Source organism: Harmonia axyridis, chromosome 1, assembly GCF_914767665.1.
Source record: "Harmonia axyridis chromosome 1, icHarAxyr1.1, whole genome shotgun sequence".
NCBI lineage: Eukaryota > Metazoa > Arthropoda > Insecta > Coleoptera > Coccinellidae > Harmonia > Harmonia axyridis.
Genome location: NC_059501.1, coordinates 83,133,727 through 83,157,950, shown reverse-complemented (window position 1 = coordinate 83,157,950; position 24,224 = coordinate 83,133,727). Strand labels below are relative to the sequence as shown.

Here is a 24,224-nt window from a genome sequence, read left to right as displayed (position 1 = left end):
GGCCCTCTAAATAGTTCTACCCTGTATATTGTGTCGAAAACTGATAATTTGGAAATGTATACTACTCGTATAAATTTGACGGACCAAATCACCAACAAGCTTTCACAAAACAGAATTGATGATATTGATGTATATGAAGTTACTGGATAGAAATTGAATTCAAATCGAGTAGGCGGAAAGTCAATATTCGAAAGTGCCCATCGAAGCAGAAACATTTCCATGTATTCAAAAGAATTTTGCGACTGCTATTAGCATTCTTCTTTACTCAAATAAACGAGATATTTATACAGCTCAATTGATATCAACTGAACAGCGTTTGAGAAATTGGAATATGATTCATGAAATTCCAAATAGTAGATTTGAGGAAGTCGTTCTTATTCCACTGTTCAGTATCTGATGGAAAGATGGAAGGAACAAAGAAGAAGTAGATATTCTTGGATTCAAGTAAGGAACTGCGGATCAGAAATTCATTTCCGAAGCTTGGAAAAGCTCAATAATAATGTCGATTTACAGTTTCGGTTTTTCAACTGCATATTTCGCGATTTTCAATATGAATGAGCAAACAGATTGATCTCTAGATCTAGTAATGTTTTAAAAACTATAACAGTAGTTGAATATTCCATTATGCAAGAGGTCTAAGAAGTTAATTTGAAATAATCCCATCCAATCTAACTGTGGTTTTGGATTTCACAAACACAAACAGACACGAAGTAGACTGTAATTATACCCTTCAATGCCGACTGTTGGCTACAGATAAACAACAGAACAGAATTCTGTGTCAAGGGTAGAACTTCGGAACAGTTCCATCTCCCAAGCCTTTTGAGTGTTTTTGTATCGGCTCTTGCATCTACTAACACAGTGACTGATATACACCGGAAATAATATCCAATGTAATATGTATAGTCTTCTTTGCTTCTTATTATTATTTTGATTATTTTGAACTTCCAGGGATGTTTTGTTTGATGCAACTACAATGAATGTGTCAATCAATTTCCTTATGTTCATTCGATAACAAGTGATTCAATGGAATTAAGTCAAAATGCTTACGAAACCAGATGTTGCTGTGTTATTATTATACCATCGATACCATCGACTTCCTTGATAATTTGGTCTAAGATGATGTTAAATAGGCTAGGGAAGTCTTCTTGTCGTACACCAGCATTAATTTGAACTTCTGTATAGATAATCCTTTCTTAGTTTTAATCCTTTGTTTGATGTCCGGTATACAATTCTTAATTAATTCTTGGTCATTTATATTCTATATAGTTCTCCTCGAGACTCTTGAGTACCTCTTTCAGCCGTTACCTATCAAATGCTTTGGTGAAGTCAACAAAACATATGAACTTGGGTTTATTAAGCTCTATCGGTTTCTCCCCTAATTGACCTACTATGCGTTTACCGTTGATTCATTAGAACTGAATCCTTGTTATTCTTCGGATGTTGGTATGTTATTAGTAAAAAGTAGTCGAACAAAGCATTATTGCACCAAATTCTCATTATCGTTAGGCCGCTTGTCAAAGTAACTTTCAGGTAGAGATATTTGCAATAGAAAGAAAACCCAACGAAAAAGGCAAGAATAACAAGGTCCTTAGGACACTATAGAGAATGAAGAGGTCCACACACTTACCAGAAACGGAGCATAAACTCCTTTTACTGGCCCAGAACCTTTCTGTGGAAAAGGCAAATGTACCTACAATAAAGAGTTTCAGGAGAAGGAAAGAACCGAAAGAGAAACACTCTGGTGGAATCTTCCTGGTTTGGATCGTTCCAAAGTGTTCCTTCGAAACTTTGACACTGCGAAATCCAAGAAGTAACTATAGCAACAATATAAACCACCTCCTCACTGGATTCCTCACAGGGCATTGTCGCCTTAGGAAACAACTTATGAGAATGGGTCTAGCAGATTTTGTGAGGAGGAGGAAGAAGCTCCGGATAACCTGGAGACGGAATACCTCGCCATCACCTGCCAACACAAAAATTCTTTGAACTAGAGGCTTTTAGACATGAGGAAGCAACCTCCTCGAAGTCATCGCAGATACTGGAGTTCATTAGAAGTTGTGCTATAGATCACGTTATGGAGAGAATTGCTCTGATGGGGGGCATAATAAACCATTTGGTCGCAGTTAAATTGAACCTCCTTCATTGAATCTAAAAGCATCATTATGTCATATTGAAAGATGAAATTCTTACATGTTGTGATCATATTCGAAGAGCTGCATTCTATAGGAGTTGTGGAGAGAAGTAATTCACTGACCTGCAAGTTTTTTTGGGCAGTGAAGTGAGGGGAATGAACATTTCAAGAAGGAGTACCTCGTCTTCAAGTTTTCATATTGATGAATACTCAGAATGTTATCATTAGGGGAGACTAAGGAGAGTTGATACAAGGGGAAGTTTGATACACGTTCAAATTTCCCGCCTCGGTTCTTCAAAGAAAGCGTAATCGCGTGCAGTGCCTCTATGACTGTGGAAATAAAATAGTGTCAGTTAAAATGTACGCGTCACGAACATTAGTTTTAAAGCTTAAAATGTGTTTTCTACATATTCGATGTAAGAATCTGCATAACAAACGTAAGGCAGGATGAACCAAGGGACTTTTAGCTCAATAATAGATTCATCCTCTCCATTATAACATAATTACAACGACATCACACCCAATTTTTTTTTATAATACCTACAACAAAATCGGAATAAAAGGCTTACGTGATTTCTGATATGAAATTTCGTCCGTTCCAATTCCGTTGAAACGGCACATTGTCCCCATTCATTTTATTGCCGTCGGAGCCTTTCACATCCCAGTTATTGCGCCATTCATCATCACGTGATCCAGTCATAAAACGGCCGGCATATGGAACATACCCTTCGTGAAAGCCGTTCCGTAATATAATGCGATGCGGGTTTGTTGAACTTTCCATTGAAATATGCGCCATTATAGTCGTTGCAGAACGGGTGCATTATCGTACCAGCGATCTGTCTTTATAAGAATGCAATCTAGTTGAACCCGACAATTTCAGCCTGTATTGAGTTATCATTATTATCACGATCGGCGCGTATTCTGGAACGTTTTTTTCTTTTATTGAGAGATTTTGGATGGGTTCGATTGGTTGAAACCATAGAGTAATGAACATAGATAGAGGGAGTACAAGCAATTTTTACATGTCACCAACATGGTTAGATTGCGTTGCCGGATTATGATAGATTTTCAAATCAACAATTTTACTATATCATTATGAATGTATACAGGGTGGCCATTTGAAAACGAAACAGACGAGATTACAGACGAAATAAAGTTTTTCGATAGAAATGCTCGGACAGGTCGATTTCTGTTTCGAGGGGGACAACTTAAGATGTAGGTTACGGACGCATAGCGCTTCAACCCTTGCTGCTACAACCCTCACCCCCAATTTTTGAATAGGGAAGATGGGGTGAGTGATACCTCAATTTAAAGGTATTTTTATACTGATTTCAGCACAGTAATTGTTTTTTCATTTTATGCATTAGTTCTCGAAATATTCATGCGTTAGTTAGTTAGGAAGGAAGCCACAGTCATGGTTGTTTTGAAGCTCAAAATGTCGATTTTTCACAAAACATTACAAGTGCCATGAAAACACCACTTCATTTTCAAATACTTAGTTGAGAATATTTCGAGAACTAATGCATAAAATGAAAAAACAATTACTGTGCTGAAATCAGTATAAAAATACCTTTCAAATGAGGTATCACTCACCCCATCTTCCCTATTCAAAATTTGGGGGTGAGGGTTGTAGTAGCAAGGGTTGAAGCGCTATGCGTCCGTAACCTACATCTTAAGTTGTCCCCCTCGAAACAGAAATTGACCTGTCCGAGCATTTCTATCGAAAAACTTTATTTCCTCTGTAATCTCGTCTGTTTCGTTTTCAAATGGCCACCCTGTATTTTATTGAATGAAATATAAACTGCTCCCCACGAGTTAGGGATATTGACTGAAATTTCAGAAAAATATATTATAAATGAGATTTTTGTGATGAAAATTCATATTAATATGATTTCAAGTTGCAGGAAATAAAATCAAATTCAGCCTGTAAGTCTTCAGCGTATACAGGATGCTTAAGAAAAATCGAGTAACATTACGAAATTTTATTCTCAGAGAATTCAAGCATTTCAAGACTATCAAAACAATGTATGGCCTCCACGGGCATCAATAACAGCTTGACATCTTCTTTGCATACTACACACGAGGTTGTTGAACATTTCTTGAGGAATTTGGTTCCATATACGGGGCAGAAGCTCTCTCAGATCATTTAAGGATTCTGGGGTATGTTGATGATTATCTTATCTTGTTTGGAGCATATCCCATGCATGCTTTTATGCAGTTCAAATCTGGTGAGTACGGAGGTATTGGTAAATGTGGAATACCAAGCTCCTCGCGCGCATTCTCAACTATGGCTGCACGGTGCGGTCTAGCGTTATCGTCTAGAAATTGAAAAGTTTCACCAATAACAGCGTGAGAATTTGGCACAATATTGTCAATGACATGCTCCCTTTAGTGTGAGGCGGTCATATTCCCAGGACAAATGTGTAGATCTGTGCGCCCGTTGAAACATATCCCGGCCCATACCATAACATTACCCCCTCGGAATGGATGGACTTCTTGAACATAGCGACGATTACGGGGTATGCGTGGGAATGTTCATAACACCTTATTCTTCGAGAATCTGAAAATCGTCCATATCTGGATTCATCAGTGAAAAGGACACTACGCCAATGATCGTTCAAAATGATATGTTGCCTTGCCCATTCCAGTATTTGACGCTTATGGTCACGTGTTAATGGAACTCCTCTTAAAGTCTAGAATCTAGATCCACCTCTCTCGAACTTCGTCTGATGGTTTCGTAGGAAACTTGCACCCCATCTGCATTTTGAGGAGTATTCCGTAGCATTATACACGTAGATGTAGGGTTTCTTCTCGCCGAAACGGTGATGAAACGATCCTGAGCAGGTGTTGTTTTTCGTCGCCCACCTAGCCTTGGTCTTTCCAACATGGAACCTATGTCCCTGAACCTAATCCAAAGTGCAGATATCACACTTTGGCTGACTTGGAGCCTTTCCGCTACAAAAACCTGAGGCCACCCTGTAGCATTCCAATAGCCCTATTAGCCTCAGCATTTGTTAATTTACGTCTTGGCATTTTCAGAAAACTCCTTGCAAATCGAGGCCGTTGATAAACTGACTCCATTTCGAAATGAGAGCATTCATGAAGCATATTCCCGAGGCTGCAACTTCTCCTGAACGTAAGATACGCCCTTGAAACCTCGGTATGTCTTAGATGGCAACTAGGTGTTCGAAAAGGTTTTTATTTGAGGGGTCTGTAACGAATAATTCAGGAGATATAACAATTTTTTGAGGCAAATTCAATTTTTTCCCAAATTTCGAGTTCGAATTTCCTCAAAACTGTGAGCTTTACGAAGAATCGAAGAGCGATGCCATAATTGACGATCTCTGATTAGCCGAATTTCGTAAAGCCAACAATGTCAAAAATAGTAAACAAAATAAAACACCTGAAATAAAAACTATGAACAAGAAAATATTGATAAAGAAAGATCAGGATCCTCCTCTAAATAAACAGGTCAATCTCAGTACGAGTGTAGATATCAAAAACATCTCCTTTGATGGTGAGGTAAATAATGAATGGAAAAAAGTCTCTCGAAAACGAAATAGAAAAAGTTTAATCAGTTAAATCACGATTCCCAAATAGTTACTCGTCTTTTAAAGTCCTTATTCCCACTAGTGAAAATGACATAGTGATGATAGAATCGAATTGGCCAAATAGATCCACAGTACATTATTTTCACCAGCGAAAAAGGAGAAAAGAAGAACCCTAATAATCATACAAGTAAGCAATGTGAAGAGGTATTCAAGATGAAAATACTACATAAAGGAATGAATGTTGAAGAAATCTTACTATTGTAATTTTTGAGTGAGGGTTGTTTGAGCCGTTGAAATTGTGTTGACTTGTCCTATACATTGTTATATGTCTCACAGGATTAATAAATATTATTATTATTATACCTAGGTGAAAATCTGAAATTTTCGAGAAAAAAAATTGATAATATTAATAAGTGTCTCAGCTCCATATGTGAGAACAGGCAAAATACACTGATTGAATTGAATAAATTACTCTAAAATATCTGATGAAGTTCAAAAGTATATGGGAATCAAATATGAACGACTACAGTCTCTTCATGTTGTTTGAATCAAGAGCCCAAACGAAACGAAATCCCAATTTCTGTGTCAGGAAAGCGAACAAACTAGTAATATATGAAAAACCACTTGGTAATCTCCGCTGATAAGTCATTAATACGAACGAACTGACGTAAATAAGAACGCCATAAGCCTAATCACAGATTACGAGCACAGAATAACTCCCAGATCGACGAACAAGCACGGTTTATAATTTATTAAGCGATCACAGAATCGGACAGTTTGTTTATTCGATACGGCGGCTTGAAAGAGAAAAAGATTAATGGAAGTTCTGTGAATAGGCGGGGGGTGCGCTCCATCAATGCAACCTGCCGGTGAGGCGCGCGGGGTGGATTTAATACATCCCTCTATTGAAAGCGGACCGTATCGGGCTAAGCCTCGGCTAAGGTTCTCCCGAAAAATTTGAAGTGGGAATTTCCACAGGGGAGATTGATGGAGTGCGGAAGAATGCCCGAGAGTGGAATGGATACCGGAATTTTACATCAGGAAGCAGATGTTTGAGTGATGGTTGCTGTATGAAGGCCGGTTCGGAGTGGTTATTTTGGGTGTACAGGGTGTTGACGGGACAGAAATATTAGGTTTCGCTTTTCGTAGAATATTGATGGTTTCTTATTTCAAAATCGATTCGTTTCTTTCGATTTTTCTTAGTTTAAATCATCTCTAGGTCTAGGTAAAGAAATTCCACTTTCTGATTTATAAATTCTGTCAATAATCGAATGATGTGCCCAAAATTTGTGGAATCATTTGATACCGATTGGACAAAGGCGATGATACAATTCAAGAAAGTACACAAATAAATTATTCAGTGAAATACTGTCTTTTTTTTTCACAAGTTGAATAAGGTATGTATAAAAAATAACATACCAACACCAAACATACTGTCAACCAAAAATTCCATCGCTTTTTCTCATAAATTTGACTTTATTTAATTTATAGTGAGTTCAATGTTGATTTTTAATTGCGCTATTGTTGTTGTTGTTTAGAAGCTGTGTGGAAATCGCTTGATCTCTAAATTTTTGGATAGAACCATTAATACTATTAATTTTTCGAAAATAGGTATACCGTTGCAAAATCGAAAAAAATTCACTCTTTTCGAGTTATAAGCATTTTTATGATTGGATATCTAGATATTTTTTCATGAATATGCTCATTGAGAACATAAATTTTCATTGTGAAGCGATTGTAAATAAAAAAAATGCTCCTTACTCGAAAACAGTGCATTTTTTCGTTGTTGTACAGATATATCTTTTTGTGCTGAATTAATGACATTCGACATCAGTTCTTGTCGGTCTTGAGGATAGTATTGATAACAAATCATTACTCTATTTGTATTGATTCAATTTCAAAAACTCACCAGAATCGGTTGAGTCGTTTGAGAGTTTTCACAAAAAAACGTCATAGACAACAAAAGCAATCCTGACTCGTCTTCGTATACTTTAATTCACACCTGAGAAAGAGTTACATAGTACGGTGTACAGGGTTTTCCAAATTGAAGGTACAAAAAAAATTATAGTTTCCATGGGTAATTTCAATGAAAAAAGTCCCATAAGAAGTGCCCGCAAACGCTTTGTTTTCGAGATACAGGATGTTTCTCGTATTGTAATCCTACTGTTTTGTGATGATTATACCATTTTATCGAAACTTCATTAATTTTCGCCTCTTTTTTCAGATTGGGTGAAAAAGTACCAAAACTTCTAATTAATCAATTCATTACAGCTTTATCATAGATACTTCATAATAATTTACATTTTTCTGAACTAACAGTGGTCCACCAAATAAAGTTCTGGAGGAAAGAAGCGCAAACTGTTCCTAGAAAATTTTCAGCCTCTAGATTAGCATTCAAGATTAGTATATCACATAATCAAACATTTCAATTGGAATATATAAGCCAAATCAAGCCATATCAAGTTGCATATCTTGTGGATAAAATGAGTCATGAAAATTGAACTCTAACATCCTGTATCATAAACTAAAAGTTAATGGCCTTTTTTTTTGGGAGGATTAGAGAAATCTGTCATTTTCATTTGTACCTCCAATTTATGAACACTCAGTATATGTCGATTATCGGATATTCATACAATAAGCTCTCATTTCTTTCCACCCATTCCAAAAATCCAGCTAAGCCTCACCCAAATCCAACCCCACCAACACAAAACCGATAATCTCACCCCCATCCCTCTCAAAAACCCCCCCGCGACCACCAAATCCCCACAATCGCCCCCTTCCGAGTGTCAACACCACCTTCCACCCCTTCCCAAGCCACCCTTCCCACCTCTCGCCACCCTGAAGTAGATCCGGACGGAACCTAATCCAACTTTTGTTCCAGTCTGGAGTGGCGGTCTAGACCTACAAGGACCCCTCTTCATCCAGGAGCCCCCTCATCGCGTCGAGTTCAGCAACAGCTCGGGAGGCAGAGTCGATTGTACGGCGCACGGGAGTCCGCAACCGGACGTAGAATGGATCACCGCCGACGGCTCGCCGGTGCACCAGGTGAGAATAGGGGAGCTGAGGGGTTGATTTTGATGGAATGGTGATGATAGGTGTCGGTTGGTTTATGAGGATTTTGTATGTAGATGGGTGGGATTTGCGTCGTCGTGTGTGGTCGCCTTTAGACCGTTAGGTCAGGTCTGGGAGCAATTATAGTCCAAGTCCAAGTCTGTACTCATGGAAAAAGCATACTACAGTATACAAGAGTACATGACAGATGATAATTTTTAGTATTTGTCCACTAATAAGACTTGCCCTATACATTGTAAAAAATGTCTGAAAGGATCAAATAAATTATTGTTATTGTTATATTAAGCCTTTCAGTCGAGATTTTGATCTGTTTCATTAGAGTTTATATTTTACCTGCGGGGCACCTATGTAATGTTAATTAGGATTTTCCAAACATATAATTTTTACCCCAAACAACCACAAGAAGTATTATATTATTACAAATAGACTGCGCAAAAGAACTAACGCACATTATGGAAATCTCAAATTTATTCTACAACTGAAGGTGTTCTCAATGATAATTATTTTTATCAGTATTACGCATGCATATGTAATCCACTTTCAACATTTCTCTTCAATACAGATGTTTTTTTTCCAGCAGGAATAAAAAAAGATGAGATTATCAGATGTTGAATGTATTGGCTCCATTCTGAAATCAGTTGTTCTCGATCAATTCTAGTAATCAATAGTTTATCTTTCGTTTGATTTTCTACACTCGATCGCTATGCAACGCGAAACACGCAATTTGACCTAAGAGGAATGTGCCCAAGCGCTAGTTTTGCGAGAAGAAGGATGGACATACACAAGAATTGCAGAAAGGTTTGGAGTTTCCCATACAAGTGTCTCCAGAATGTTGCAGCGTCCTGTCCCTGCCCGAAGTCCAGGACAGGGTAGACCACGGGTAACAACTGCCATTCAAGAACGTTACTTGAGAGTTTCTTCGTTGAGACAACGGTTTGCAACCGCTCGCATCCTTGAAAATCAGCTTTAGCTAACTCATGGGGTGCAAATTAGCACTCAGACAATAAGAAATCGCCTCAGAGAATATGGTTTAAGGCCTCGTGTCGCAGCAAGAGGCCCAGCTCTTACCCCAGCCCATCGAAGGGCGCGTTTGGATTTTGCGAGAGAGCATATCCATTGGGAAGAGGCTGATTGAGAAAGAGTTCTATTCACAGATGAGTCTAGATTCTGCCTCTACCATTGTAATCGACGTTCCCTTGTATACAGATGTCCACATGAAAGATATGCTCAGTGCACTCTTTCCCAATCAGCCTCTTCCCAATGGATATGCTCTCTCGCAAAATCCAAACGCGCCCTTCGATGGGCTGGGGACAGAGCTGGGCCTCTTGCCGCGACACGAGGCCTCAAATCATATTCTCTGAGGCGATTTCTTATTGTCTGAGTGCTAATTTGCACCCCATGAGTTTGCTCAAGCTGATTTTGAAGGAGACGAGCGGTTGCAAACCGTTGTCTCAACGAAGAAACTCTCAAGTAACGTTCTTGAATGGCAGTTGTTACCCGTGGTCTACCCTGTCTTGGTCTTCGGACATTCATACCTGTCTCCCTGAATCGCTGCAACATTCTGGACACACTTGTAAGGGAAACTCCAAACCTTTCTGCAATTCTTGTGTATGTCCACCCTTCTTCTCGCAAAACTACCGCTTGGGCACATTCCTCTTGGGTCAAATTGCGTGTTTCGCGTTGCATAGCGATCGAGTGTAGAAAATCAAACGAAAGAAAAACTATTGATCACTAGAATTGATCGAGAACAACTGATTTCAGAATGGAGCCAATACATTCAAAATCTGATAATCTCATATTTTATACATCTGTATTGAAGAAAAACGTTGAAGAAAAAAGTGGATAACATATGCATGCATAATTCTGATAAAATAATTATAATTGAGAACACCTTCAGTTGTAGAATAACGAGCATCTCTATTGATATACCTACAGAAAATAGACCTCTTAATGCTCTTCAATCATCATTCCCACCATAGAGAACGCTAAATAAATAGTTTTTGGCGTAATCATTCGAATAATTCAAATTCAAAATTATGTAATTTGTGAACACACTTGAAGTTCTTGAGAGGATTTTCGTCCGCTCCAGGATATGACTGACCCACGAACTTGTAATTGCTCCTCCCAGACAAAATCATACTTACTGAACAACCTACTAGACTCTTTTATGTGGGCCACTGCTTTTGATGAAACAATTTAACAATTTCTAAACGTTGTTGAAGCGTGTATATTTCCATAATTGAATGGCATAAACTACTGAACACAAATGACATAAAAAACGTCAAAAACTAATACACAGTGTGGCCATTAAACCATTCCAACTCGCATCATGCCTACTGGACAACTTCATACTTCCAATACAACTCCAAAATCCCTTTCCTACAACTCAACAACATCCATAACCCCCTATCCACCTCCCACTCCATTACAAACACATAACCTAACCCCTCCCCTCCCTTAAGCTCTCACGGGAATCCCCCAAACGGTCTCTCAACACTCACCCCTAAAGTCCGACATAGACAATCCAACCAGTGTTATGCTGCTTGTTTCAGGTTCCCGAACTCAGACTGCTATTCCCTAATGGGTCCCTGGTGTTCCCGGCATTCCAGAACGAGCGGTATCGGCACGACGTACACTCGGCGGTCTACAGGTGCAGGCTCAGGAGCCAACTGGGGGTGGTGGTGAGCAGGGACGTGCAGGTGAAGGCAGGTGAGTGGGGGCCTTTAGCATTAGAGAGATTAGATCGGGATCTTGGGAGTGGATCATCAGTCCTTGTCTGATCCGGTTTGTCCAAAGGAGGACGTTCGGGATTGATAGGGGGGGTTGTTGGAGGTGAAGAGGAAGGGTTGGGAATTGATGATGTTGAGGATGGTTGGGATTAGAAGGGATAGAGTATGGATTTTGGTGAAAAAAATGGGGCGAAAAGTGCTGACGTGAACTTGAGCGCTTGTTCATTCTTGCTCCAATCGCTCCCTTGGGGACAGCATAAATTTATACAGGGCGTTTCATGAATCGAGTCAAGCCAGAATCTGGAAATTGTCTAAGTCGTCAGAAAAATATTTGAAAACTTCTTTTTTGACTCAATCTAAGTGGTAATGTGAAGGGTATTACACAATTTTAGAATCCTTATAAAATGCAATTACTTTCGGTGTCACTCGCCAAACTGATAAAGTAAAATTTACAAAGTTGGCCGAAATATTGATTTTGAACACTTCAGCAAAAAGTGACATTTTCTGCTTAACTGGGGCAGTTGGTTTTGATAATAAAGCAAAAATGAAAATAGGAAGAGTAAAGATTTTCAGCCATAGCTGTTCAAAAATCATCACAGTATGCAATTTTTCGATTGAAATGGAAGCAATATAATCTCTGAGGGTCATTAGCACAATAATTATATAATATATTCACGAAGTTATTATTCCATATAATATAAAAAAGAAGACAATTCAATTTTTAAAATATAGATATCACAAAAACGAGTTTCAACCATGAGAAACTTCGAATAAAATTGGGTTCATTTTTTGCATGCAATCTCAAAATTCAATAGAATACACGGTGGTCCATAACAGAAATCATTCGTTTTGTACTACATTCCTGAACAATTTGAGAATAAAGCGCTCTAATGGCGCCAGTGCCTGCATAAGGCATTTCTAATTTTATATGGTTTTCAGGATTTGATCATGTAATAACACCAGAGGTAAAATCTCACCTGTTAAAATTTGATTTAGAGTTATATTCAACATGACTGATTAACGAGAAAATTACTAAAGAGGTAAAAATGGGACTGTTTCAGAAATCCAATACAACAGTTTTGGGGGAAAACCGTATAATCCACTATTGAATTTGAACCACCTTTGAAAGTTTTAAAAATTTTGGGTTATAATTCTGAAGATCATACTCTTTTGTGAAGGAAGAAATTGAGCAATTAGCTGCCTCATTGCAATACCAAGCAAATTCGCAGGAACATAAATGAAATTTTTATTGCAACCCATCTAGCTCATCTTTATATCAACAATTGACAACTCTCAAAAACTATTCGGTGAATAAGGCTTTGGAATTTTAATTGGTAATGTAGCCGCATTTACCCCTCTGATGCTCTAGCTAACCGAGCTGATTTGAAAATTTAGCTATGGAATGGATTGATCATTCTATCATATTCTTAAAGAACTAACCTGAAGTCATTCTTGCTGTGGTGTTTCATAAAAATCTCTCTGAATTCATTTCGAAGAAATATTTCATTCTTACAAGAACTTGACCTCTATAACTAGGACCTGGAAAAGAAGAGATTTTGAAGAGGTTCTAAAATTCATGTTGGAAATGATTATGACTTACCTTCTGATTGATTTGATTACATCTTGAAGTATTTGGACACTTCTTCATCTGCAGTGTCCATCATTCCATCACACATACATCACGATTAAGAATTCGTAATGAAATACTTCGAAAATGGAAAAAAAACGCAACGAAAACTTCAGAACGCAACGAAAACTTCAGATGAACTTGAAATATAATTGAATTTTAGTAGACTATGGATGCGCGTAGCCAATGAAATCATTTCGTATTGGATGTTTATCATCTCGCATATGTTTTCGCGTTAAAGTTGCTTTTGTCTGGATGAGTTAAAACTGCATTACACTCAGCTACAAAAACGCATGGAAATGAAATCGAATCAACAATACACACCGGTTCAAAATCTGAAGTTATTGGAAATACCTATTGCATTCATTTTCATAATGAACGAAGATAATAGATCTTGATATTATGATCTCATGTTTGTTTTGACATGAAAAAAGTAACTGCAGACAATATTCAATTTTAATATGCGAAAATCAGCATGGAATAAGGTCACTACGAGTAATAATACTGAGTGAGCGATGTTATTCCTCAACAATAATGATTTTTTAGATTATCCAAATGTTTTTGAATTATGTTATGTCGAGTTTCCGAGACCACAGAACCGAGTAGTAAAAAATTCTGGAAGAATATCAAAAAAAAGTGAGAAAACAGTGGCGTGATATCCGCAGCTTTTGAGCGCTTGGAGACCACATATATCAAGCATCTTTTAAGAAAAATCGTTACTGAACAAAATTTCCAATTTTAGTTGAAGTAGAGCGATTGAACAAAAATAAAAATTGTTTTTTCCTATAAGTCCTTGCCATTAGGAACATATCTCCTATAAAGCAATACGATAATTATTTATGCACAATACAGGTTTGAACAAGGTACACTTCCATCTAATATCCGATTATTATTTATTATTTGTTCTGATATATTACCGGTTCATCGCTACATTTGTTGTTGTTTGAACCATGGACAAAAACGAGTTTCTGTATTGAAAGAAGACCATTTTTTACGAAAAAAACACTGTGCAAGTAGATAAATGGCGTGATAATTCAGACTTTGCTCCATCGAAACCAACAGTTGAAAGGTGCTTCAGAAAAAAAAAACTTTGGCTCTAATGAAAAAGTGATTGCTGAGGTTGAATCTTATTTTGGAAGCAATATCGAAAATGCGTGAAGTGTGGATCGTGATATTGAAGGTTAATTGTCGCCACATTTGTTGTTGTTTGAATCACCGATAAAAACGAGTTTTATGTATTTATAGAACACTATTTATTATGGAAAGAAAACAGTGTGCAAGCAGAAAATGGCTTAGTAAGTGTTATTCGAATTATGTTACATTGAAAACAACGATTAAAAGGTGCTCTAGATAAAAACTTCTGGCTCTATGTGAGAAGTTATTGTCGAAGTTAAACCCTTTTTCGAAAGCAACATGGTCAACTCCAAAATGCCTGCTATACTGAGTGAGAAAAAAACCTAATCAGAAAAAGAAATGAGGAAAAAAAAGTGTTTCTTTTGATCTCAGGAATCTTCGGTTGAAATATATGTACAAGTAAAACACTCACACTGTATATTGACGAATAAAATTTTTAAAAAGAAATATGTTTTTTCTATTAAGATTTATTGATAAAGGGCTATGGTCTCCAAGAACTGAACTGGTGAAAGACGAGCGCTCAAAAGCTCCTTACGTCGAGTAAGTGCTTTCCCCTGTTAAATTGTAACGGGTGTTTTTTTTCGAGGTATATAACTTTAAGTTGGCATTACTATTCGAGATGGCGACCGATTCAACAGCTGTCGAGTGATTTATTCTCAGTTTAGTTTGGCAATTCATCTTAAATAGACTCATGTCTGAACAACGCTTGCAAATAGTGCAATTTTATTTCGAAAATAATGATTCTATGCGGAATACGTCTCGCGCACTAAGTCCATTTTATTTTGTATCGCAATGAAGCGTTCTTCTGGTTGAATGGCTACGTCAACAAACAAAACTGCCGCATTTGGAGTGAAGCTAATCCTGAAGTGTATGTCGAAACACCGTTACATCCAGAAAAACTGACTATTTGGTGCGCTTTATGGGCTGGTGGAATCATTGGTCCGTACTTCTTCAAAAACGATGATGGCCAGAACGTTAGAGTCAATGGTGATCGGTATAGAGCCATGATTACTAACTTTTTCATTCCTGAATTGAACAACCATGATGTCCAAGAGCTGTGGTTCCAACAAGACGGCGCAACATGTCACACAGCTCGTGCCACAATCGATTTATTGAAAGACACGTTTTGTGACCGCCTAATTTCACGTTTTGGACCTGTGAATTGGCCTCCAAGATCTTGTGATTTAACACCGCTAGACTACTTTCTGTGGGGCTATGTAAAGTCATTGTTCTATGCGGATAAGCCACAAACCCTTGACCATTTGGAAGACAACATTCGCCGTGTTATTGCCGATATACGGCCACAAATGTTGGAAAAAGTCATCAAAAATTGGACGTCCAGATTGGACTACATCCCAGCCAGCCGTGGCGGTCATATGCCAGAAATCATAATTTAAAATGTAATGCCACAAGATTATCTTGCGGATAAATAAAATTCATGTCAATCGAATAATCCATCGTTGTTTTATTGCAATTTAAAGTTCTATAGCTCTAAAAAAAAACACCCTTTATCTCTTTTTTTGTAGCCACGTTCAGAATCATCACGATTTAATCTCCTTGAAAATTCTAGTAAAAACACCATCATCAGGAAGATATCCGCGTCTTGCAATTCACGTCAGATTAACCAATATAATCTGACTTCTCCAGGGATCGATTCCACCGAATTTTTGCTCTTCCCTGATTGGACTGGTGGTCTGGTGGTTCGATTTCAGGGATGCCAACTGAAAGCGTTCTAATTAAGTCCGTTCTTTCATTTCGAAAAAAGGGGAGATAATTACTGAAAGAAAACATGGCTGGTGGAAGTTTCTAAGTAAAGATTAAGTTTGCTTTTGGCTTCTTGCCAGATGAATACAGAATGAGGTGGAGGGTGAATGCGCGGTCGGAACCATAGAGTTTGTTTGATATTCTGGGAATGATTGCTACGAGCTTTTGCGCTTTATGGTCGATTTACAACTTCATTTAGTGAACGATTGTTATTTTGAATATATGTTAATTGTACGGACTTGGTTATAATTCAATCAAAGACTAGAACTTTAAGACGGTATCGTTAAATCGGTTTAGGTTTCTTAATTTCAGGTTTCCTAGCTTCAAGAACGATAAATATATTCTACGAAATCATTGTCATATCCATACGTCTTAACGTTCGTGATGTTTTCATATTTTTTTTCCTCAGTACGAAGATTCAAAAGATGCGTGTTTAAATTTCAAACTTTTAAGTACGGATCTAGATATTGGCGATTAAATGATGTTCAATCAGTTGTTTGAAAAATGGATGAGAAAGAGTTTCGTCTATCGACAATGCTCCTTATCACAAGTGGATGAAACCCATGGTAAAATTAAACGAATTGCACTTCTTACTGCTTGAGGTATTGAAAAGTTAGAGGAGCGTTGTTTCACTCTTGAAAGTGGCTTTATTGGCGACTACAGAAGATTTTTTGAGAGAAAATGTGTATTTACTGGTGAGGATCAGGACTTAATGATTGGAATGTTATTACATTAATTAGATGAAAATCAGTTTATTCCAATCAATATTAAATACATGGGATCGTGGAGAAATTCTATGAGCATTACGGTGCTCCACACCTTCTCTATCGAATTGTATTCGATCAGTTAAACTTGCTTACCATACTTGATACCTAATATACTATTTCCAACTTATAGAAAGTCTATCTATTTTATAGATTCATGTCGAAAATGACATATGCCTCTGATTATTTCGAGAAAAATAGTCCTATAAAATTGAGACCGCAAACACTTTTTTTTGTCGAGATACAGGGTGTTGAAGTTTGATTTCTTTTCGAGTTTTTCCTCATAGCTTCTTCCCTTCACAAAATAATCAACTTAAATTTGGCATAGAACTTCCAATACAAAGTTCTCATCATGTAATATGCCTATTTTGAATGCAAATCTACAGGGTGAATATTTTCTGGAAGAGTGCCAGCGTCTTTCCTCTAAAACTTTTTCTGGTAAACCACAGGTAGTTCAGAAAAATGTAAAAAGAAACTGTGTTCCAGTAATACACTTTTTGGTTTCTTGTGGTTTTGTCGTATCTTCTACTGGTTTTGAGAAAAAAATTTCAAACTGTTTTCAACTAATCCCCAGAAAAATCCAATTTATTATTATTATTGAAATCCAGTTGGTAGGCTGATATGAATATATTTATTATAATTTTATTAATCATTACCCAATCTTCAGTGAAGATTAATAAAGAAGGACTACAAGAAACACCCTGTATCTCGAAAACAAAGCGTTTGTGGGCCAATGTTTAAAGGACATTTTATTCTTTTACTTATCCAAGGAATCTCTGATTTTCCTTCGTACCTTCAATTTAGGAACACCCTGTGTAAGGTGTGAACAATCGAATCAGTGATAAAAAAAATGCTATTATGTCGAGTAATTTGGTTCTAACTTTGTTATCAAACTCCTTTTCTCACTTTACAGATATGACTAAACGTAGTCATCAAAATATATGTTTTCGATTACTCCTCCCAAAAAAAAAAAATACGCCCTTGTGTGTTCTGAATTCAATTGCACTTTTCAAAAATTCAAGTCTTCATTTTAAGTCTCTCAAATTCATTAATTCATTCCTCGAGATTTTTGAATCAACACCTGAGATTTTTATAGTTCAGTTATTTCCCAAGAAATTATGTAGTTTCAATCCGACTAAATCGTTATTTTTCCACTTAAAGATAAAAGAGAGTTTCATGACTTTCCGAAACAATTAGATTGAATATGAATATTGAATATGAATATTTCTATACCTTGTTTCAGTTATCCTGAAAAATGCATATAAAACTCAAAATAGATTCATTTTCCATCATAGTCACTTATCTCGTATCTCCCTAAACTAAAAACAAAAACACTTTTCAAGGTTCAGAAAGCAATAACCGTAGCAGTATCACGAATTCAGTGGAAACACTGAAAACACAGATTCTACTCTTAGCAAATCCGAAAACATGTAAATATTCAATGACTCCCGTTCCATCCGCGCTGAAACATAGAATAGGCATTCAGAATCACCAGATTACGCTTCAAAAATGTCACGAACGACTAAATCGGAACGAAGTCCATTTGATCTGCATAATAGTAGTAATGCATCAATGTTGCGCCCGGGAATTCTGAACATGAAATTTAATATCAGCGAGGATGACTGTTAGGCATTTGTGTCTTTTTCTGAATAGGGAAGCAATTCATTTGGAAGTCCCATCGCAGGTTCTATAGGAAGATGATGTTTACAGAATGTGAAAGGTTAGTTCGTTGAGTTCCTGTTATTGTCTTTGTTCTGTATGTTCGTTTGAATTTTAATTTTATGCAAGGGATTATTTCCTCGAGGTGGATACATTGGTTTTGGTTTGATTGTTAGTTTATTCCTATATGTAGTTCGAAAAAGTGCTGGATATATTCACAAAAACATATTGTCCTCACTAGCTCATTGAATATATGAACCATATAAAAATCATGAACAAGGATATGATCTCTCTTTAAATCGATAATCAAGTGTTTTCTCCTTGAAAAATCGTTTCATTCTGCTGATGAATTTTTCACTTGAATCACATTTATTTTTTTTTTTGTTTCTCCTGTATTTGTTTGACTTTTTCTATGTTAATGATCTGTATCATTTGAACTTTAGGAATAAATTCATTGTTATTATTACATCTTCTGAATTTCGTACAACAACAAAAAATGAAATCACAGTTCAAGGAACAATAAAACAAAGTATGAAAAGAACAATGTTGCAAATATAATTTTAGCTTAATACGTTTTCCATATCATGATTTTATGTTGTTTGATTTTTTTTATATTTCACTTATTGTTTAAGCCCACAAAATGGATGTATCAGATACTAAACAAGAAAGTTTAATGTTATCTATCGATTTTTCTACTTAATTTTTGAGTTGATTTGTTTTCAAAGGCCTTGTACAGGGTGAACAAATTGCACACTTTTGAAGGGGAACTCCTATTTCTATTATACTAGATAGGCGAGAAAACCGCAACTCCATAGCTATCATCGTTACATAGTTACAGGGTGTTTTTCGGAAATTTTAATTTTCAAAATATTGCTGTAACTTTTTTCTGTTTGAAATTTTTTTATTTCTATAGAAACATTCTCATTGAATTCAATGACGTCAATTAAATTTTCCGCAAACTGATATTTCATGGGATAGAGCTATGACCTTCGTTTTCAAATTGGACACCCCTTATATTTTACATATTTCGAAAGAGAAAGAGAATTGTCAATCCAAAAATATAGTATACTTGCTTGATATTTTTGAAGTGGACTTTCACCTCTGGGGGAAGTTGAAAAATGTATTTTTCCCATACACGTTAGCTCAGGCAACCTTGCCGGCCACAACATGAAATTTTTTCAATTCGTAAGAAAAATATGGAAAACAAAATTCCAATTAACTGATTAAATAAAACCGTTAAAATTCTTATACTCACTAAAATCAATAATTTTTTCAATGTTTCACTGAAACAGAAACTTGTTCTACGCCTATGAATGAGTTGTTTTTTTTCAATTATTTGAATCTGTGAAGCAAAACAGAAAAACTGGAAATTTTTGATTGAAAAAAATTGTGGAAATAAAAATCAACATGCAGAAGCAATTCGTGTTTAAAATGTGCGTTAAATTAATTGAAAAAAAATTTATGACCCCGACGTGATTTGAACACGCAACCTTCTGATCTGGAGTCAGACGCGCTACCGTTGCGCCACGGAGTCGTTGAGAATAAAGAGGTGTTTGAAGCTATCTAAACTTTAAATATAGGAACTATCATTTGAACATGTTTTAATATCTCTGGTTCTTTCTTTTTTTGGACAAAATGAATTCCATGCTCAAAGTCTTTAAACGACTGTGAAGCATTGGCTTAGATCTTATTTTTCACGTGACCCGAAAGAAAAAGTCTATAGATGTCAAATCGCAAGATCTCAGTGGCCAATTGTGATCATTTCTTCGAGAAATAACACGGACAGTAAGTTTTTCTTGCAAAATTGCGTTTGTTTCATTGATTGTGGGGCACGTAACGCCGTTTTGTTGAAAATAAACGACTTCCACATCAATTCCGGTCGTACAAATTCATTAATCCAAGCCTTAATCTCATAATCGACTAGGAACCGAGAAACTTAGGTTTTCGGCAACACTAGGGGTTACAGTAGCAATATTCACATTTTGTCTAAGCGACGCACACGGTTTCGATTCTTCACAAAACTTTGTTGTCCAACAGTTGAAGTTTTTCTATCAGTTTCTTTATTTTCACTACCCAAAAGTACTTCAGTTTTTCGATTTATGACTGCAATATTTTTCCCCATTTTTGTAGTGAATTTCAAGAATTTCGATACGTTGTTGAGCGTGTATCGTTTTATTTTCAGTAATGGGGTATACAATGTTTCGAATTAGGTGCGACCATAAAAAGTATTCACACAAATTTTTTATTGATTAAGTGTCTTTCAGGAATTTTCAATTTAATGCCATCTGAAAGCATTATAATACATAAGGCCAATTTCTGTACTTTCATTTATCATAAGGGAAAATTTGAAAAATTTATTTTTGTAGATTTTTGTTGAAAGTATTTACTTTGAACTACATTATCTCCAAAATGATACAATTTTACTAGAAAATGTTTCATATCAAGTTGAAGAAAAAATATCATCACTGTAATCCTTGGAAAATTCTCTATCTTTTTGAATTGTCACTTTCGATTTCACATCAAATAAGAGAAGGTGAAAGGCAGAAATCTGACTGATGGAAATTCCTGTAACTTCAGTTTGGCTCAACATTTTTGAGCAAATTAGATCTCGTCTGAAAGATAATATCTTGGTGATTGAGGACAAAATATAAGCATGATAAATTTGTTTTTGCTGTTTTCGATAGGGGGCGCTAAGACAGAAGTTCATTGTTTTGTTCATTCAACTCCGAAATTTCAAATGTAATGACAGGATTTTCTTAAGAGAAACAGAAGTTCCATCAAATTTGTATGAAAAAACCTGAAGGTCGCAAAGCGATAGTTTCAGGCGTTCTGAAGCTATGGCCGAAAGAAGATATTCTTCAACTGATTACCTGCGACAATCCAAATTGTGTCTTTAAGTTCTGACAGAAACAGAAATCCCATCAAATTCGTATGAAAAAACCAAAAAGTCACAAAGGTCTTCTTTAATACACTTTAATGGTAAAAATTTTTACCGCAAGTCTCTACGATGAGTGGATCCTGAGATATAGCCGCTTACTTAGGGTTTTTTTCTGATGGTGTCACACGCTATTTAAATACTATTCTTCAAATCATATAATATTTCGGAAAGGGGTGGGCTGTGGAAATTTTGTTATAGGAAAGACCCATCTTAATTTCATACGAGCATTCACATTCACCTCCTGAATTATGTCGCATGAATTTAGAAACAGCCTAAATGTTTATGAGAAATTTTTGTTCATGAAAAAAGCTGTTCTAACCAACGTCAAAGTTATCGGACTCAAATCTGGACAATCCTGTATAATAAACAATATCGCAAAACTTCAAACCGTTTCCTCTTCATCTAAATCCTTGCGAACCCTTCTCCTAATCCAATCAGTTCATTCCCTAACAATCATCAACTAAACGTATATCACGTTGATTCCAAGATGTAGGTCGACACAGAACACCATCAATCCCACTGGATAATACGTTTATCGAGGGTTCACGTGACTCTCAGCAAAGGAATTAGATGTGTTGATAGCAAATAGTCAATCTCCCTCCGTTCACAACCCAACCCGGGGTTGATTTTAGACCTGATCAAATATTCAAACTACGGTTTCCTATATCACAGCTTGGAATTCACGATTCCTACCAACATATCCCCTCCATAATTGAAAATGTTGCCAGGGTATCGCGATTGACGACGTTTTCCCATTTGAATACCCACGTCAGGGACTTTTTTTTGCTGGAGGAAACGATTGTCGTGATTTTTCCCGTCCTGCTGCGATGACGTTGACGCGTTTCCTGCACACAAAGACAGGAATTTCATATTAAAAATTCAATTTGCATATCCGTATGGTGTTGTCGGAAGCCATCAGAAAGCTGTTATTTGAAAACATGTTGGTGCACGTGTTTTTTCTTGTATTCGCTTGACGTGTGTAAGAGGTGGTTCAGGATATTGTTTACGGATATGAAGGAAATGTTGACGTCGAATCTCATTGTTGCTCTTTATTTTTCATTTCAACTGACAAGAATATATTGGACGAATAAGGTTTGGGCAACCAAACTGGCCCCGGAGATACCTGATTTTTTGAAATTTTCTTAAATTAAATGGATTTTAAGATGAAAATGTGGCTTAGATGTTGGCTTTCAAATTTGCTTTCAAGATACAGGGTGTTCTGATTTGTTTCCGACAAACTGAAACGGGTGATAGATCACATCATTTTAAGCAAAAAAGTTCCTATGAACATGGGTCCGGAAATGCTTCGTTTCCGAGATACAGGGTGTTAAAGTTGAAAAATTAATTCGCGTTTTCTCAAATATCTTTCGACTGATTCCAAATAATTGCATGAAAGTTGGTACATAGGGTTTTTTGAGGTGAGAAATTCAAATTTGTGGTCGATTTGGTTGTATTCTCTAGAGGACGCCATCAGGGCAATCATTTCGTCCCCTTTAAACCGTAGCAACTTTTCTGTGCTACCCTGTACGTCATTTTGAACTAAAAAAATCGATTTCCCTGACTTTTCTAGTTAAAAAAGGTATAACTCATTTAAGTTGCTGGGGGCAACCGTTTCAGAGAAAAACGCATTTAAAGCCAAATCCATATTTTTGTAATCTCTAAAACATGTAGAAACAAATTTGTAATAATTTTAAATTAAATATTTTTTAGAAGGAACAATTAAGAACAAAACAAAATAACATAATAATTTTTAAAGAAGGTGTTCGAAATTCCAACGTTCTGTTGAATGCACAAATGACATCTTCGAATGATTGATTGTTTTACATTCAACAATTGTTGCGGCAATAGATTTAAAATGGCTATACACAATGACAGATTTAAAGTGTGTTAGGTTCAGATGTCATAAATTATAATTATAGTTAACTAAGTTAATAGCTCATCAACAAATACAGGAAAATGGTATTGGTTACCAAAGGCCCGAACGAAGCATGCAAAGAAGAAATCATCTACAGAGAAATAGGATTTTACAGACCTTCGAAGAAAATAAAAACTCAGTATTCGTAAACCCAACAACGCAATATTTCAGGAAACAGAATATTCAGAACACTTAAAAACAACAATTACATAGCATACCACTTCTACTTATTAGTGGGCAATAGAAAATCCGCATGCATTTCGCCTTAGAAATTTTCAAAATGAATTTAAATTTAATATTTGAATAGGAATAATTTCATGAAAGGATTTCGAAGCAGTCAAAACATATTAAAGAAAACGCGAATTATTTTTTCAACTTTAACACCCTGTATCTCGGAAACGAAGCATTTCCGGACCCATGTTCATGGGAACTTTTTTGCTTAAAATGATGTGATCCATCACCCATTTCAGTTTGTTGGAAACAAATCAGAACACCCTGTATAAAGTTTTGTAGAAATACTCTTTTTTTCTTGATTTTGAGTTGATAACAGTGTAACAGGGTATGTGGGATGACTTCTAGGAGTATAATTCCTCAATTATTCAAATTTCTTGTCGAAAGCAGATTTTGCGTTGGCTAGTGATGGTGAGGTATCGCGTCACCAGGTAATCCGGAGTTTCTTTCTCCTCCCTACAGAATCTGTACTCGTCATTTTGTGCTAGATCCATTTTCTGAGGTGTTTCCTAAGGTGAAAATGGCATGTGAGGAGGTGTACTATTATCTTGCTGGAATGATCCAAACCAGGAAGATTCTAGCAGAGTGTTACTCTTTCGGTTTTTTCCTTATCGTGAAACTCTTTCTTGTATTTCAATATTAGAGCTATACGCGTAATTTTGTTCGAAAAAGCCGATTATTCACACAGTAGTTATGGATTTATATCGTG

General features: G+C 36.4%; 1 protein-coding gene and 1 non-coding gene across 5 annotated transcripts in view; one reads left to right on the top strand and one right to left on the bottom strand.

Annotated features, from left to right (window-relative positions):
• Window positions 1-24,224, top strand: part of LOC123682409 (Down syndrome cell adhesion molecule-like protein Dscam2) — a 237,327-nt gene that overhangs the window by 91,721 nt on the left and 121,382 nt on the right. For all 4 annotated transcript variants that reach the window (XM_045621012.1, XM_045621027.1, XM_045621018.1 and 1 more), the window contains exons 2-3: window positions 8,564-8,727; window positions 11,307-11,463. In XM_045621012.1, coding sequence (XP_045476968.1) covers window positions 8,564-8,727; window positions 11,307-11,463 — 321 coding nt within the window. The remainder of the gene's footprint in view (window positions 1-8,563; window positions 8,728-11,306; window positions 11,464-24,224) is intronic.
• On the bottom strand, window positions 19,894-19,965 carry Trnaw-cca. The gene has a single exon. It is a non-coding gene; the product is annotated as a tRNA-Trp (tRNA).